This window comes from Pleurodeles waltl, chromosome 1_1, assembly GCF_031143425.1.
Source record: "Pleurodeles waltl isolate 20211129_DDA chromosome 1_1, aPleWal1.hap1.20221129, whole genome shotgun sequence".
Lineage (NCBI taxonomy): Eukaryota > Metazoa > Chordata > Amphibia > Caudata > Salamandridae > Pleurodeles > Pleurodeles waltl.
Genome location: NC_090436.1, coordinates 826,017,813 through 826,036,305, shown reverse-complemented (window position 1 = coordinate 826,036,305; position 18,493 = coordinate 826,017,813). Strand labels below are relative to the sequence as shown.

General features: G+C 41.5%; 1 protein-coding gene across 1 annotated transcript in view; it reads left to right on the top strand.

Annotated features, from left to right (window-relative positions):
• The window catches only part of PTAR1 (protein prenyltransferase alpha subunit repeat containing 1), a 208,060-nt gene that overhangs the window by 133,245 nt on the left and 56,322 nt on the right, over nucleotides 1-18,493 (top strand). The window contains exon 6 of the mRNA XM_069228803.1: nucleotides 4,073-4,371. Coding sequence (XP_069084904.1) covers nucleotides 4,073-4,371 — 299 coding nt within the window. The remainder of the gene's footprint in view (nucleotides 1-4,072; nucleotides 4,372-18,493) is intronic.

Below are 18,493 nucleotides of genomic sequence, written 5' to 3'. Positions count from 1 at the left end.
AAGACCGTAAAAACTGGTTATTGTAAAATAACAGTGCAAAGCTGAATAAAATATATCTAGGGCAAAGTGCACATCGGCCTAGTATGTTAAACTAACGTGCATGGAGCTATACTTAAAATGGCTACACAACAAGAGGACTCTGGTCTTTGGTGGAGACCTGCCTCCAAATCAACCTACCAGAGGTGCAAGTGATCTGCTTGGCACTGAAGGAATTCCCCCTGAGCATCTGGGCGGAATGGGTAGAGATTCTCGGCGACAACACAGCCGCCATGTGATACCGCAACAGATCGGGTGGTGTGAAGTCAGGGGTCCTTTGTCAGGAGCCTTTGTGTCTCTAGAGGTGGCTGAATGCTCTCTAATCGCACAGCACTTGGCAAGATCTTTAAATGTCAGGGTGGATGAACTCAGCCAACGTTTTTGAGAGGATCACAAATGGCAGATACACTCAGTTGTGGCACAGGGCATCTTCCAGCACTGAGGAGAGCCCTATCTCAATCTTTTCGTCACCACATAGAAGTCACAGTGTCAAAAACATTGCATGTTGGAATTCCCAAGAGAGTTTTCCCTCAGAGATGCCTTCTGTCCAAATTGGGGTTCGGGACTCCTGTATGCCCCTCCGCTCCTAACTCGTCGGCCCAGAGTGTTGGAAAAGATCATTAAAGAGCAGGCCCGAGTCATCCTAGAGACTCCAGACTGGGTGAAGAGTTTTGTGCCCAGAACATTTGTTCATGAACACCTGTCCTCTGTTGTGGCTGCCCCTTCATGAGGACCTCCTATTGCAGCATTAGGGTCGGGTCCTGAACCTGAGCCCACACAACCTGTACCTCCATAAGTGAAGTATTAACAGCAACAGTTACTGAATTATAAATTTCGATCTGCCTTCCGATGTGATGGACATCATCTTGGCAGCAAGGCGTCCATCTACTAAAACTGTTTATGCAGGACTCTGGCAAAATGTGTTGTTTGTTACATAACATTCAACCCTTGAATGCAAAGTTTTCAGGTGTTCTCATATTCTTTCTTTCATTAGCCTAACAAGGCCTTGCTGTGGTGACATTTAAGAGTTACCTTTCAGCCTTTTTACGTTTGCTGGATTATCCATCTCTGTTCAAATCACCTGTTGTGATGCATTTTTTTAAACGGCTGACCTATATGTTCCAGTTAACACCATTTGCCATGTTGCATTGGGACCATAATTTGTTTCCCACCTTCCTGATGTCCGCTTCTTTTGAATAAATGCACAGTTGCCCTGTCCTTCTGCTGATCATCACCACATTGTTCCTTATCACTATAACATTTGCAAGGTGAATCAGTTGATATGACATTGTCTGTGGCATTCTTCCCAGACAAACTGGTCCTGTGGTGTTCTTGCCACTCCCTTCCATGTAGGTTAAACCATCACTTTTCTGACTTTTAATGCCCCACCCCACCCCACCCCTCCAAGGAAAAAGAATGGCTCCATCATCTAGACCCCCAAGAAGGCTCTTAGCTTCTACATCAAGCAGACCAGAAGTTCCAACCAGATGACCAACTCTTCACTGGTTTCTCTGGGGAAAATAAGCGCAAAGTGGTGACAAATACAGTGATGTTCCGATATATTGTGTTATACATCAAGATTTGCCGTGGGCTAGCTAAAAAGCAGTCCCCAGAAGGATTGAGCGGTCATTCCACCAGTGCTGCCCTCACTGCGCTAGCCAGCGGTATGCAGTTCTAGACATCTGCCAGACTGATGTGGACATCCCTCCATACAGACATGAAGCATTGCTGCTTGGATAGCCATTTCTGGTGCAATAGGCACATTCCCGATCTGTTCAGCAGGATTTCTTGGTCTCAGTCATTCCATAGACCCACCACCTAGGGAGGTACTGCTTTGGTATTTGTTCACAATGTGAAGAATCTTCGATTAAAAATCTATCAGAATGACAAGTTAGGTACCTTTGGTAACGCCTTTTCTGGAAGAAACTCTAACTGCTGATTCCTTATGGACCCACCTTCCTCCCTTTTTCTGTGGAGTGGTCTTGTACAGTCTGTTAACAAGATCCTAAATCTGAAGGTCTGCACATTACTCTATTCTGATTTCAAGGCCTCCATTCCTGACAGCGCAGACAGAGATCACAGAGAAACTGAGGCCAGCATGCAGAGGTTGCACATATATGGGGGCCCCATCTGGGAAGGAATAGAGGGCTCGGTTGAGATGCGTCAGATGTTTTGCAAGCATACTGAAGCTCGATGAAAGCAATGCTGAATTTTTGCTTCCATGCTCTGTATGCGGATATGACTCAGCAAAGCATTCACCGCTGTTCTACAGTGTTGAGTTAGCACTCTCACAGCTCATCACCCTTTGGGGAATCTGGATTATTTTCCAAAAATGAAGTTGTAGCCCAAAAAAACGCATCTGAGAGGCCAAAGAGATCACATAAACCTTGGAAGAAGTATGGGTAAAACTAGGCCCTGTAGGCCAACCCCTGTGCTCATAACCTGCAAAGGGAAGTGGGCACGTCTAGATGATGTGTTTACCTAGCCTGAGATAGGGACAGTGATTAGAGGACAAAGCCTTGGCAAAGCCATGTGTCCAACACTTAAATGGAACTGCTAAAGACTGCTAGAGATCATGCCGAACAGCCTAGGAATTTGTTTGGGGGGGGGGGGGAAAGGGCGCAGGGTATTGCGTTAGACTTAACCAACTTAAAGCCCATTGATCCAAACAATTTCTGAACTAAAGTAATGCCATATGTACTTTATGCTAAATGTACAACAAATAGTGAATTGTTTTGATTCCTTATGTCTCTAAGCCTCTCCTCATTATAGTAATCCATTTTCAGTTTCTGGGTCAATGTAAAGCATCCTGGTAATGATCTGGCCCAGGTTGTGCTATATACATGTTCAAATAAGTAAATATGCCATTGCTTCTGCGCAGTGCATGTCCAAAGTTTCAGCTCTTGGACGGATAAGTGGCAGCACAGGGTTGTCACAGTTAATTAACAGTGCAGAGAAAGTGATGAGCATAACAGAAACTGGAAAAACATTATCACTAAACGTTTTTTAAATTAGAGAAGGAAAATCCAAAATAGTTTCTACATTCCAAAAGAAAGTGGAACTTTGCATAAATTTGTTATCATAAAGTATACAAAACATTTCATATTTCTGATCAGTGTCATGTCCTTGTTAAGGAAGAGAAGCTCTTGATGAATCAGGTAATCTGGGAATAAGCAAATATTACATACTTTGTTACTCAACACGTGGATCAGGGTGGAGGATATTTTCAGCTAAGGCTGTTTGGTCTATGTTCAGAAACAGCAAAACAAGTTCATGGAATTACCCTTTTCAGTGTTTCTTGCTTACACTGCCCAAGAATGTCCCTCCATGCCTATCCTTCCTATCAGGGGAGGAAAATGCAGTGATGAGATGCTCTTCTTATTCCATCTTCTCTGCCTCTTTACCTCCATTTTCTCGCCTCAGCCCTTCTCTTTATTATCTCCTTAATTCCTTCAATTCGTTCTTGCCCCTGATTTCTACCAAATTATTATCCAGCCTTACCCTTGTGCTTCAATTGAAAAACTGGCCCAGCAAATTGATCGTGTGACAGATTGGTGTTGATCCTATTAAAAATCTTTAATGTAGTGACATGAAAAAATGTAAAGTTCAAGTATACAAATTAAGCTAAATTCAGTATCCAGCTGGAAACCTTTCTCACTTCTTTACTTAAGTAACTACTTAGTTCTGTTAGAACCGGCCACTTGTCAGGGAGACCGTTTCACAGTTGGTTCAAAGCATTGATTTTGGGAACTGCTTTGTGTCACAGTTTTAAATACGCCCTGAACTGTAGCAATTGAGTGCCATTGTAGACACTGTTACCGTAAATCTATTAAGTGTCAAACAGGAAGGTTTCTAAGCAAAAACTATAAAGCTAATTCTTTAAGCAGATTCCAAGAATGAATTAAACTCCAATGCAGGACTGGCTTGAATCTGAGATGGTATTTTATGTTCCCAGAATACCCTGAACACTGTTTTCGCTGTGGTTGGTATTCCTTTCATAGATCTTGATAGAACTCCCTTGTGGTGTTTTTTTCAGATACTTCTTGATGAATTATCTTCTACAAAACTCTGGGTTGCAATGCACGTTTCAGACCACAGTGGATTTCACTACCGCCAGTTCCTGATAAAGTCTTTAATCAACAAGGCAGGGACAGAGAGAACTGTGTCAGTCCATAACCAACTGGCGAATGATCAACCCCTTGCTCTTGTAAAGGAAGATGGGGCAAGTTCTGAGACACCAAGAGTCAATCTCTCTCTTCTTCTAGAGGAAGAAATGGAACTTATAACGGATCTTGTTGATTCTTATCCAGGACATGAAACACTGTGGTGTCACAGGTAAGAGAAAACTTACTGTGAGTGGTTTCTATGCTGTTCTGTGGTTTAAATCACTTTGATGGTATTTAAATGGCAAGAATTTGTATTTATTTTAATAACTAGGACTTGTATATGTCACATTGTATTTAATCCACTCAGTGGCATCATTTTAAAATCCCCCCCATAACTACTTTATTTACTGTAGTAAATAAGCATGGATTAAAACTGAACGTCTTTAAAATGAACTGGTATTGCTGCTCCCTTATTTTTCATTCTAAAGGTACTCTTTTTATTATTATTTAAAAAAATAGTCTATTATTGTCTTGATAATGATGTCAACCTCTTCTGATTCTTAAATAAAGACGAGTGGAGAACAGCAAACGCTGGCCTGGAATAGCATTGTATACTTTGGTATGGAAAAACTTTTTCAAAGTATGTTAACTGAAGGATAAAATGGAATGATATTGTTTTTTTCGGTGCATATCATAGATTAACTTTATTCCCAGTGTCTGCTGTTGAGTTTGCTCCTATTCACTGTATATGTAATGCTCCTTTTGAAGTGTAATGTGCATATTACTGGTACACCTTGCTAAAGTAGACTTTGTGGATGCATTCAGATTGTTAATGGTCATTGCCATTAACTAATAGTGTGTAGACAGACTTGAAGGCTGAGAAACCCTCTGACTATAGATAGGCTGCACGTAACTTGCACAGTATGTGCAGTGCACTCTGGTGTAGCAAATGTGTGGCCTACCCAAGAAAAGGCATTGGGCTAAAATTGAAACACACCTTTGGAATGTAGGAAAGCACAACTTGAAATACAGGAGCAGTCGACAAAATTGCTTAGAGAGGGAGGTCTCTGGTCATTACCCTACATGCGAATGGTGATTCCTGTAATAACTCTTAGGAGACGAGAGGTAAGCAACAGCCTCTTTATTTAAACATACCATGAGGAGAACACGTCCCTGATAACTGTCCAGCAGCCCCCATGACATCGTCCTCTACAACATTCCATGGGCTGTACCATGCTCAACAGGAGTGGGGAGGAAATGGGAAGGGGAAGGTTAGAGAGAAAAAACAAAAATTAACATAAACAAAAATATCCAGTATAGCAAGGTTCCTACATTCTCAAGGAACGCAACAGTTATTTTTTCTCTAAAGTCTGTGTTCGTGCACTACAGCTCAATGTCATGTCACATGCCTGTGCTATTGGTACAGCCAACAAATCAATCTGTGGTCTGATAACGCTGGACCGTAATCACTTCACTTCACTACATTACCATTTGCTGTTATTTCATCAGCATCGTACTGATGAAATAACAGCAAATGGTAATGTAGAGCAGCTTTGTTCCACCCCAGCCCATCAACAGCAGATGATTTCTGGCTTAGAATGTCCACTACACTCAAAAGATGCCATTCAAGAAAAGAACATTGTAGTGTATGAGGAAAACGGTGGCACAAGACTGTATGCCACAGGCATGCCTCATACATAACTGCAGCTAAAGTACCTAGAATGCATTCAAAAAGTCGACGAAGAGTTGATCAGATTACTGCAGTTGATCTGTCTGGTCACTGTCTGTGGTACTGCGGTTGATATGTCTGGTCACTGCCTGTGGTGCCTAGAGAATATCTACCTAGATTTACATCTGCCAGTTAGCGCTTGAAATTCAAAAATATCGTGTTCCTGTAGGTGCCATCAGTTTTGAGTTTACCAATTCGAGACCATCATCATAAAAAGATAAACTTAAACTTTGCACACAATTTCTTTCACAATTGCTAGCTGTTTGAGTCACCATGTCATAGACTTAGCCACAAATGCCACCACTGCTCTTGTTGATTATTGCCTTCATACAAAATGACTAATGGCATCTGCATGTTCCCCTTTGGTGTTGACAGCAGAGTTGAACGTTGACCCCTTTGGATCGGCTCCAAGAGCACCCGACAGTGTGACTGAATGTGGTATTCTGGGGCCTTGATTTGTTCGACTCTGGTGTTTATTTCTGCTTTTGAGGTTGATAAAGTTGAAACATAGTCTGTGAAAATAAATCTTATTTATTTCGACTTTTGTTTAAAAAAAACAAAAAACAAGAGAAGATTGATTGTCCTTCAGGGTATTCACGGTCTGTGGAAACGATTGCTCACGTATCTCGTTTGTCCAGGCAGCGTGTTTACAGATCGTTTTTATGCTATTGTCACTCCATACTAAGAATCTATTGTGTTGATACCAAATGGGGTGTAACAGTTTTCTTTTCTTTACATCTGCATTAAAAACATTCAACTGGCCTCAGCTCCTAATGCTGCCTCTGCTTTCTTGTTCCTGGATGCCGTTCAGGGGAGTATATCAAACTCATGAAAGGAAATAAAGAAATGCTTGCAGTAATGTTGGCAGTTCAGGCTGGACTGTTCCCATTGGAGCAGGACCAAGATTGATTTGCATATGTTTGGGCCTATCTGAGGTGGCATGGTTGGCAAAGAACAGTGAGCTGGAATGCTACACCGAGTGATTGCCAGTGGTTTGACTTATTACAAGCATTCTTCCATCACCTATTGTATGTTTAATGCAATGTCCTAAGTTGTCAAGGGTATGACCAGACGTGGGTCTCTTGCTCACTGTGCTACCAGAACCTGGCTACACCCAACTGAAGAGCTCCAATTGGGGAGAAACCGGTCTTGGGTTGATTGTGTTCTGCTTCAGAGAGGATCTGGCATGACAGTTCGGGCTGGACTGTTCCCATTGTGACAAGACCAAGACTGATTTGCAATGGCTGGTTCTAATCTGAGATGGCATGGTGGGCAAAAGAACGATTGGGTGGCATGGTGGTTGTAATGTCTTTGATATCTTGCGTGCTAGGGCCCTCATGGTCCTGGGTGGACTCTAAACAGAAATTATGTAATCTAATGGGAGGTGTTAGAGTGTGTTTATAAAAGTTAGACGCAATGCGAGAGAGCACAATAATATGTTGAAGAATAAAGACATCTGTTATAAAGCTCCATGTGTGGAACATTCATTTACCTCCTCCTGGGCTCAGGAGAACGCTACAGTGGGCAAAAGAAGGATGGGGTCACATGATGGAAAAAAGAACAAAGGGTTGAAATGCTCCGGCGAGCAATTGCCAGTGGTTAAACTTGTTGCAAGCTTTCTTTAATCGCCTTTTGTGTGTTTCATTCCTTTTAGGAGGATCTGTATGCCTCAAGCACAGTATCCCCTTAAGAATTGTTGCCATAACCAGGGTCATCTTAACCTTTTTTTTTTTTTTTTTTTTTTTACTTCTAAGTGGATGCCTGCGGAGAGGTACCCTCTGGGAAGGAAGTCATTCCCAGCCAAGTTGTGTGGGAGAACTGATCACAGAGTTATAAGTAATACATTTTTTTTGTGGTTAATAAGAATCATAAACGAATACCGTTCAGACATATGTATACATAAAACCTTAAGAAAAATAATCCTTCATATTCAATCAACTATGCAGATCTTCGTTTCTTATTTGGTCAGACTATGACCATAGGGCAAGGCAAGCTGGTTAGTTCTAATCCTAACTAGCATCCATAACAACCTGCACTGGTAAAAAGCAACAAAGGTCTATAGAATGTGCAAAATGTATGCCGGGGGGGGGAACATAGTTGACTACGTCTGTTATTAGTAGTGCAAAATAGAGCAAAAAAGTGCAATCATGAAAAATGTCTTACTAATGTAGACCATAGCCGTTAAGACTGAAATGTCTGGAGCCCACACAATGAGCATAATTACACAGAAAGTGCAAGGAATACTAATACTTAATGTATAAAACTGGCAAAAGCCTATACGAGTTAATGCAGAACGTGCAAAACTGCCGCTATTTAATCAGAAAAGCATTTTACCTAGGTGTAAAAGGCCTGGTGGGATAGGAGACAACAAACATTCAAGGTCCTTAGCAGCTCGCCATAGTACAAATACATTTCAGGAAATTTTGTCGATATTTGATGTATTGAGCTGACAAATGCCTATGCGATGTACAAATTTACGTAAACATGCCAGAATGTTTATGTGGGTTATTCCGTTGATGCCCAGGCTAGCACAGAGTGATGGCAGTGTGCTGGATAGGTTTGATCATGGAGTTGCAATTTACTATAAAAAGAGCAGAGTGGAATTTTACATGCCTCTCTCACGAAGGAAGTTATTTGTGGGAAATCTGAGAAGATATGGCAACCCAGGGACTTGTCAAAACAACCAAAAGAGGACATGAGTTAGTCAATGTTATTCTGGAAAACCAACAATGTTGAAAAAGCCACTGTGGAGTCAAAGTCCCAATTGAGAAATTAGAGCAAAAGATGAGCTGTGTCAAAACATCAGTGAAAAAGGCTGTGCCTAGGTGGCAGCAAGCAGAGCATCACTTGGGGCACAAGGAGCTTTTCGGAGTTGCAGAAGAGGATGTCCTGGGCTACGTTCATGCTGGCTGTAAAATGGAGGCGTTGAAAAACACAGGAAGAGCTGGGAATTACACAGTTCCAGGACTCTCAAAAAGAGGCAATTCAGGCTCTTTGCAGTGAGTCTGATCATAATCCCTCACCCTCCCTTGCCCTTATAGGTTGCAACTTGTAATTTAATCCCTTAAAGAGTGACTACAGTGCCCCATCCCTCGCACCCATTCTCCTCTGCTGCCCCTGTAGATCCTGGCGATAGTACCATCATTGAAATACTAAAGAACCATAACCTGCAAGACCTCAGATTAAGGACAGCAGTAACACTGTCTGCAGGTGATGGGAAAAATTTCCTTGTCCCACAACGAAGAGTTGAGGAGCCTCCGAATGACTCAACCTGCTGAACGCGGGAGACAGGAAACGCTGAGCCATAGCGGCATGGAGAAAAAGCAATTCAACATAGAAGTCTAATGGATACAGCTACAAAAAATTTAAAGTCTGAAGGAATCAATGGAAATACCTAACTGCTACTGTAAATAAGAACTGAACCAGTCAGGGTCCAGAGGAGAACTCAAAAGCAATAGGAGGTTCAAAACGTGGCAACAATTAGCTTGGGGAGTGTGCTATGGGCCTCAGCAGTCCAGCTCATAATCAATAAGGAACATGAACTTTTAAAATCTGCTGGACTAAATTGGATATCGCACCCCCAAGGAAGCCAGTGATAGCAGGCTTATATTGAAAACTACAGCAACTGTAATACCTGCATCAATCAATTGACTGGTTCCGTAAGGAACAGTTACTATTTTTGTCATGCAGTCTAAATATTTGTTTTGAGTTTTGTTCTATGTTATTTGAAATGCAAAATGTTTTAATGTGGATATGATGTCACAGTTATGAAGGTGTTTTCAAAGGTTTATTGAAATTATAAATGAGTGGTTAATAAATACCAAGGTTTTGAAATTAAACTTTCTGGATCTAACAACAACATTAAACAATAAGTGATGTAGGGTAACCAGTAAGTAGGGTAGGTATATGTCTGGTATATTTTCTCAGACTTAAGCACTGAGACACAGCAAAGGTGACAACAATTACAAGTGCACTGGAAAGTGCATGTAAATTTAGTCGGTTCAACTTCAGTGTGCAGCGAATGCCAGGTCATAAGTGACCCCACATGAAAATGCGGCATATTTCTTTTTAGGCAATATAAAAAAAAAAAGAACCTTGATTACCTGTTCCCTAAATATCCCCATCCGGCGTTGGTGGTTGACCTTTCCAGGGACTGTCACTTGAGTCCTTCTGAGACTTACAGATAGACATATGTGAATGCGTAATGAAGAGGAAAACTATTGAGGCTATAATGGTGAAGTACATTGCAAGGTGTTGTCTCCCCTTTTTGTTCCTGTAGCTTATCCACTGCTTTTGCTTCACGCCTCTATCTCCTTTTTTAGTTCGCAGCCTACTAGACAGGACAGCTATCTGATTTGCTAAAGACATCCTGGGGACTTTCAGAAAGTTGACAAGAAATGCATTCTGCTCATTGATTATCATTGGCACTGTGGTTTGCAGCTCACACTTTATGGCCTTCCATTTGCTGGCTATATTTGCTTTATGCTCTCCAGGTTCAGTTTGTCCCTCCCGTTGCCTAAACTGTGTTTTCTGTATCCTTCCACAAACTCGCTTTCTATTAACAGGCCTTTAAACCTTGTTCTTATCTTGTCACATTTGCTGTGCGTTCAAAGACTGAGGTCAAATGTCAGGCACTGTCTTTCAAGGGCGCTTGTTTACGTTTCTTTCTCTGACTTCAAATTGAAAGGATTCATGTGACAATCTTGCTGTGTACTGGGGGTAGAAAAGAGTTTCTTCTAGCACACAACAACATAAATTAACTGTATAAGTGTTTCGGAGTATATCAGAATTATGAACTCACAAATGAAGCACATTGTTTGTTATTTCTGAAGTGTGTTGGAAGCAAATACTCCAATATGTTCAAAACAAATCATTACCCTAGGTGATTCAGTTTCCACACATTTTCATCTGTGCACTGTATAGATTTATTATTAAAACTGTATGTCTGGCCGAATGTACTGGTCATTTCAGTGGAAGATGTGTTATCTGTAATGGCAGTGTACTACCGCACCATGAATGATCCACTTCACTCTACTCTGCACCACTCCACACCACTACACTCTACTCTGCACCTCTACTCCACTTTACACCACTCCACACTACTGCACTCTGCGCCACTCCACTTTATACCACTGTACTGTACGCCACTTCACTCTACACCACTTTAGTCTACGCTATTACATTCTGTGCCATTCTACGGAACTGCACTCTACCCTGCAACACAACACTCTATGCCACTTCACTCTATTCCAGAGGTCTTCAAACGTTTTTAATGCTGGGACCCCCTTTCAAGAATTTTTAGGTGTAAGGACCCCCTCCTGAAAAAAAACTTATAGAACCTGGTACTCTTTATCACCGACTATCATAAATGTCCCCAATTCCCATGGCAAATCATTTTTACGGTGAACAAATAATATCAAACAGTGTTCGCAAACCAAAGGTTAGTGAGTGTGGTGGAGTGGTCAAAGGTAAGGCTAAAAAACAAAGGTCCTCATTCATGACGAATTGGCGTAGGGCAGTGTCGCAAGTCTTTTGCTTCATTACCCTATTCCAATTTAAAAGGGCAGGAATGGACTGTTTATGAAATACAGTGCATTCCTGTCCTTTCCCTCTGCGCATTTCTCATTACATCTGATCTGGGTAGGCGTATGGTTTGAGCACTGCTCCAGTTTGTGATTTGGAAAATCTGGGGCAGCGTCAGAATCCATGGGTGTTGCGTGGGAACAGCCTCTGCAACGTCCATGGAATGCCTCCTTGACGCAGAGTAAGGCAACACAGCAGCTTGCACTGCTTTGCCTTGCTCCATATGTATGAGGCCATGAAAGCTACGTAAGGTGGCTTTGTGTCGCCTCATAGGTATGATTAAGAGGCTTGTGCTGCCGGAGCATCAAAAAAAGTGATGCTCCGCCGACACAACCCTCTCATAAATAAGCCCCAAAATATTCTGTAAATTTTTTAGGTCACCATCAGGCAGATACATATAAAGTACCAACCAGCTTAAATGAAAAATTAGTAAAAGAAAGTTGTTACTCGGTGGTAAATGCACTTTAGTGCATTATGAAACCTCTTAGTTCATGCTCTGCAGAGGTGGGTGTGTAACTGGAGAGGACAAAAAGCACTGTGAATATGTAAGTCATTATTTTATATTTGCATTACACACAATATAAAATAGATAACTACAAAATGTTTTACCATAAAATAGTGTTGCCAAAATATAGATTTTAGTAATAGGCAGACCATATATAATACTTAAAAAAAAAAAAAATAATTCTTTCCATAACTGCCCCTTCAATTCCTCCTTAGGGTTAGTAAACTCTGTGTAAATACAATTACAATTAAAAGCACACACTTCACAGTTCAGTTGTTAACTTTGTTGCTACTACTCAAAAATAATTAATCTTTGTCCTCACAAAGCTTCCAGTGATTCGATCAGTACCGGCTCCCAAGCGTCCTTTACATTTGCAGATTAACTGGCAGTGCATATTTGCCTTTCTTTCAGGCAAGCAGGCACCCTGGAAAAAACTTCTTTAGACGTCTGTCCCTCCCTCAGATTCACTTAACAGGAGACTCACTGAATGACTTAACAGGAGACTCACTGAATGACACTTCAGCTGAAGCTTTTTAAACTATCTAAATTAACCGGCCTAGAACGGTTGTCATTTTCCAAAACAATTTTTTTTTGGATTGAGGCAGAAGTGGCTGAGTAATGTGCACCCCCCCTTCCGATGACTCCACAGCCCCCCTTGGGGTTGCAACCTGTAGTTTGAAGACCTCTGCTGTACTCTGAAACTGTCTACTCTACGCCACTCTATTCTACTCTACTCTGCACCACTCCACGCCACTGCAGTCTACGCCACTCTGCTCTTAGCCACTGCACTCTACGCCAGTGCACTTTTCTCCACAACAGCACTCGGTGTCACTGCACTCTGCTCTGCATCAATGTATTCAACGCCATTGCTCTCTATGCCACTCTACTCTTCTCCACTCTGTCACTTTACTCTGCAACACTGCACTCTCCGCTACTCTACTGTGCACTACTCCACTCTACAGTACTCCACTCTGACACTGCACTCTATGCCACAGTACTATACTGTACTCTGCACCACTCTTTGCTACTCTACTCAGGGGCATAGCTTGGTCAGTAATACTTGGGGGGGGGGGAGGCTATTTTCAAATTTCCCAACAATCACACTGGTGTACAATGTCAAAATATATTGCAGGGCACATGAGATGAACTAAAGGGACAGTAGAAAGTGAAGAAAACACAATGTTTTGTAAAATAACCAACACTTTAAGACTTCCAGAGCAGAGAGCGAGAGTGTTTGTGCGTTTTTGTCTGTGTTTGAGTAAACATTTCTTGTGAAATTCGACAGACACCTCACCATAACCAATTGAAAGCATCTGTACCCAACTATTTTCCAGAATGTAACTCCCCAAACACTCCCCCTGGAGCTACGCCCGACTCTACTCTGCACCACTCTATGGCACTGCACTCTATTCCACTCAACTCTGCGCCACTGCATTCTATGCCTCTGGACTCTATTCTACGCCACAGCTCTCTGTATCACTCAACTCTATGCCATTCCACTGTGCACCACTCTACGCCACTCTGCTCTAGCCACTGCTCTGTACTCTATTCCGCTGCACTCTACTCTGCGCCACTTTAATCTACTCCACTCCATTCTGTGACGCTGTTGATTTCAATGCCACTGCACTCTACGCCAATGCATTCTACACCAGTTCCCTCTATTCTATGCCACACCAGTGTTTGGCACTCTATGCATCTCCACTTTTCCACTCCAATGCACAACACTCTCTGCCTCTCCGATGCACAACACACTCTGCTACTCCACACTACAACACTCTATTCCATCTTTCGCTGTACCATTCTATGACATTACACGCCACGCTTCTCCATGCCACTAACTTTTAGCCGTGCTGAACAGCAGTCAGGCTAATGCACAACATCGCTAAAACACATTGCAAAGCCAATAAGTCTTGTATAGGTGAGACCAATGATTTGCCAGTGCTTATCTACTCTTTGCTACCTGCCCCTTCTACATATCCTCTTTTTTTGAAGTTATCTCTGAAGCTCTCTGTAGATGTACTCTAAAATGGTACATGCTTGTGTTGGCTTTAATAATTTCATGGAGTATTTTCGAGCGTTTGCCACTGATAAAAATATTTGAAAGTAAAAACATTGGGTTCTTGTGGACGAGTAGCTGTAAATCCCGACCTGGACTGTCTGTCTAGATGTGTTTCTAGCCTATTGTTTACTTTGCTTTCATCGGTCTACCTTTTCATATGATTTTGTTGTTTGTAATGTAATAACTACTTGAAAGATCAGACATTCTAATCCTCATAAAAAGGAATGTCCCGTTAGTCCACTTGTCCAGCCTCTTTAACCTGAGCCCACGTTCAGTATTAAAAACCTCTTTTTAGTGCAGGTGATTCTTTTGCAAATTGTGCAAGAACTTGTTTCAGCTTCCATGCCCTGGAGATGCAACAATTCCTGAACATTTTATAAACAGACCACAAAGCACGGATGTGGACAATATGGACGAAGGAGGTAGCGCCTTTATTAAGAAAACTCATCTAGTTAAGACTTGTGCAGAAACCTTTAAGCAACATGAACGGCTTGTTTTATTCTTACTGGATCTACATTAACCTTTTGTGATAAAAAAAACCGATTACCTTTGAGTTGAGTTATCTTAACACCTGTATTTCCTATGTTTGGATTTCCAAACAGGGTTTTGGTGCAACAGTTGGCTTTGCCCTTTGTTTTTATTTTTTATAGTTGATAGGCTTTCTCGAGCTTCAGTAGTATACTGAGGGCACAGGCCATGCATGAATCTACCATTACCAGTACAAGCATTGCTCATACAGACATAACCTTCACCACATAAACTGTGCAAGCTGCACACACTCACATCTGTACTCCGCCCCCCACCCACCCAGCTAGGGAGCAGCAGTGCAGGCTGCAGTCACACAGAACAAATAAGACATGTAAAGTAGAAGCTCAAGCTAATCTTGTGTATAAACATTACAGCAAGTAGAGAGGTTGTGGGCAGCACCTCTTGGCAGCTGAGCTTCAAGATCTGTTCACAGCTTTGATAGCAGCCCTAGGTGGCAGTGCAGGCGTAGATTGGAGGTTTGAAGCAGCAGGCAATGGACCAGCCATGGTGATGGTTGCCATGGAAGTCTTCCTGAGCGCTACGCAAGCAAAGGCTGAACTGGCACATGGTAGGACGTAGGCTGAATGAGATCAGCTAGAGAGATGGAGGCCAAGTGATCGAACTAGATCATGATTCAGAAGCAGCAGTGAATGGAGTCCCATGAACTGCGTTCTTTTCAGATGGAAGACTATTGTTAAGCACCGATCACATGGGTTACCTTTGTCTTCCAACTGCCTTCGTCTAACTCTTGATCATTTAGACAGACAAGTAGAGGGAGGCAGTTGGCTAGTAAATACTCATTCTGTTTGCGTTCCTGTGACTTGGACTATCTCACGGACATGCAGCCACCCATTGAAGAATTGACTTCTCCAGCTTGAGTGACTGGAGCCCACACCCTAATGGAAGGCAGGGAAACGCAGGAGCTAAATACTGTGCCAGTGGCATCTTCCCAATCTAACATTACCACATTTTCTCACCACTTTAAAAATGTTTCTTATCAGTAGACGGGTTCTGAGCACCTAAGTGCTAGAACCTCTGGTCCTGCTTGTTTTACTCACAAGGCACAGGACCTTACTCTAAGCAGTTACTTTCATCCTAATATTTGACTTGATATCTTTCACGTGTTTCAATTTTCTTTCAATTGCTGCTGTTCGTACACAGTGAACACCTAGATTGTCTGACACTTTGCTTGCTAGAGCATTCCACTTTTTCATGCATATAAATTGGCATAGATGCCTTGTTTAAGGTAAGCTTCGTTTCAGTATGGTGGTTTAATTTTCCAGTTTGTAAAACAGCCTGTCATGGAAAAGCAAGATCTGCCTGCATTCACAAGAATATGTGTATGATTCGGCATAATGCATTGTTTGAACATAGGGGCAAAAGGTAAAGCATCCTGTATCCAGAGTAGCCAGGTCTTGCTCCAGGCCATTACGGTAGTTGAAGTGCAACTATGGCAAAAAAAAATAAGACGATACACAAATTGTATTTAAGTTGCATTTAATAGCACTACCACTGACAAGGCGTTGAAGTGTTTTATGCTGGTCAGCACACTGCTCTGAAACCTAAGTTCTTGTGCACTTAAACAGACCATTTCAATGATTTACTCCAGTTTCTTTGTGGCAAATTAAATTAATAGGAGTTGGGTGGGATCATCTTTAGGGGAGGTTTGTGTGCCAATGTTGATGGTTGATGGGTTAATTGATTAGATATGAGAGAGGTATTGTTGAGTTGCAGGGGTATGACCTGTCGAAGAACTAGAGCTTGCATTCTTTGAAATGAGCTAAAGGCAGTCCGAAGGAATACAGTAATGGAGATCAGGGTAAACCCGAATGTGACTTATAGTGGGTTGTGCTCACAGAGAGAGTGCTTTCAGAAAATTGAAGGAATGGCGTGTCATTCGAAGGAAAAAATGGAACCGCAACAAGCAGACGTATAAGTAAAGCTTAGTGTTTCATGCAAGATTTTAGGAATATACTGGATGCTTTTTGAGATGACATGCAGTTTCAGGTTGCAAACATGTAGAAAGAAGCGTTAATGTTAACATGTGGGACGGTGTTGTACTGTGTATTTTTGATAGGCACTATGTGCTACAGCTAGACTTCCACGCAGCAAGGTTAGCTGATTAGCTCAGGAGATGATCATAGCAATGTAAGAAAATAAGTGGGTAAAGAGTACAAGCCTTCACAATGCTGGAGGGGATGTCTTGTGAAATTCATCCTCCAATTTAGTGGACGTTATTAATTGGAGTCATCTGAAGGAAATATCTTACAATAATTAATTTACATTCGTGCGTGAAGAGAAGTAGGTACATGTGTTATGGGCCCCATGACTGTCTTCTCCTGCAAACCCAGTTATAAATGGATGATTCTCAACTCCTCCCTACTACATTGGCAGCTCAGTTTATCTTCACTTACTTTGCTGTCAATTTGGTCTTTAGCGTGCTCATTCGCTCCGTAGCTAATTTTCTTTATCTTAACCTTTTCTTGTGGTTAAGTTTGTTTTTTCAGAAATTGAATCCCTTTTTCACACTCATTTCTTTTACTTATACTGTCTTCACTGCGTTCTGTTGTGCTGTTTCTCAAAATCCATGCTGTTTGTGGGTGGAATATCTCTTCTTTGTTTGTCTTGTCACATTTTAGTATCACTATACACCCTATTACTTACTGCAGATATTTAATGAATTGCACTTCATTCTACACGTGATTACCTAGTTTTACTTAATTCTAGGGCGATGTAAAGCAAATTGTGACTTACCTACTCAGCAGGGGAATACTGATTAGTTTACTATGGCAGATATGCAATTGTGAACTCACATATGTTCTTGTATATGTGGCTGGTAGTTTTTATTGTTAACACTGGTAAACACTAATACATCTGTCATTCGTGTCTGCATCTCTTCATTAATAGAGCCTATTATGTGCTCTTCCGTTTTGTAATTCTCAATGAATTGGGAAAGGGGTTTGTTACTTATTGAATATCAACAGAATTTGTTTAAATTCTAAGGCACTCGCAGATTATAGTGCATTACATATATTTTGCTTATAATTTAGATTAATTCACAAACTGTTTTTTATGTCTTTTGTTTTAAATCTATTGCGACCTCATGATTGTAATGTTTTTCACCAACCAATAGATACATTTAATTTTGGCTTCTGGCGTGCCCTGTTTAGATGATCACTTTGCTTCATTTCCATATGTCTTCAGTATATTTCTTTTTAACTGTCTACCAGCCTTTGCTTGCTAATTATGAAGACTTGACCGCACAACTATACACACCTCTGCCTTATTCCTGCTTGGTATTTTACCTTGATCTTTCAACAATTCATAGAAACTCCATTTCTTCATTCATTTTCTTTACTCATCAACATTTTATACTTTCTTCACCACCCTCTTAGAAAGGTTGCTTATTTTTGGAATGTATATCCCTTTCCGTATTGCCTTGTCTTTCCTTCTTTGTCTGGATATGACCCCTTTCTTTTTCTGTTATTGTTCTCCACTCTCTTTTTTTCCCTAGCTGTTGGATGTTTCTTCAGTTTATTTTTATGTCAAGCATAGCAGCGTGCAAGCCCTGCTCTTCTCGACATGTTGTAATCCATTCTGTGGGTTTTAACCATGCCCATCTCACATCCATATCTTTCATACGTTCCTGGACCTGCCTTTCACAAATCCTTTGATGCCGTTGGTAAATGCTTTACGTTAGCCCCACCTTGAGGTTTTGTTTACTGCCTTGGAGACTGATCCTGTTACATGGATTATTGCACGAACGGGCATGTTCCTTAGTTTGGCGAACTATTTTTTATTTTGCCTCACCGCTCCTCTCTCATGGCAGTATGTTGTTTCTTCATTGTTTTTGGGCAGCTCGTTTCTTTATGTCTGTGGTGTCTGTTTTTTATGCAGTTTTATGTAGCACAAACTCGACATGAAGGTATTAGAGCGCTTTGTTTTTT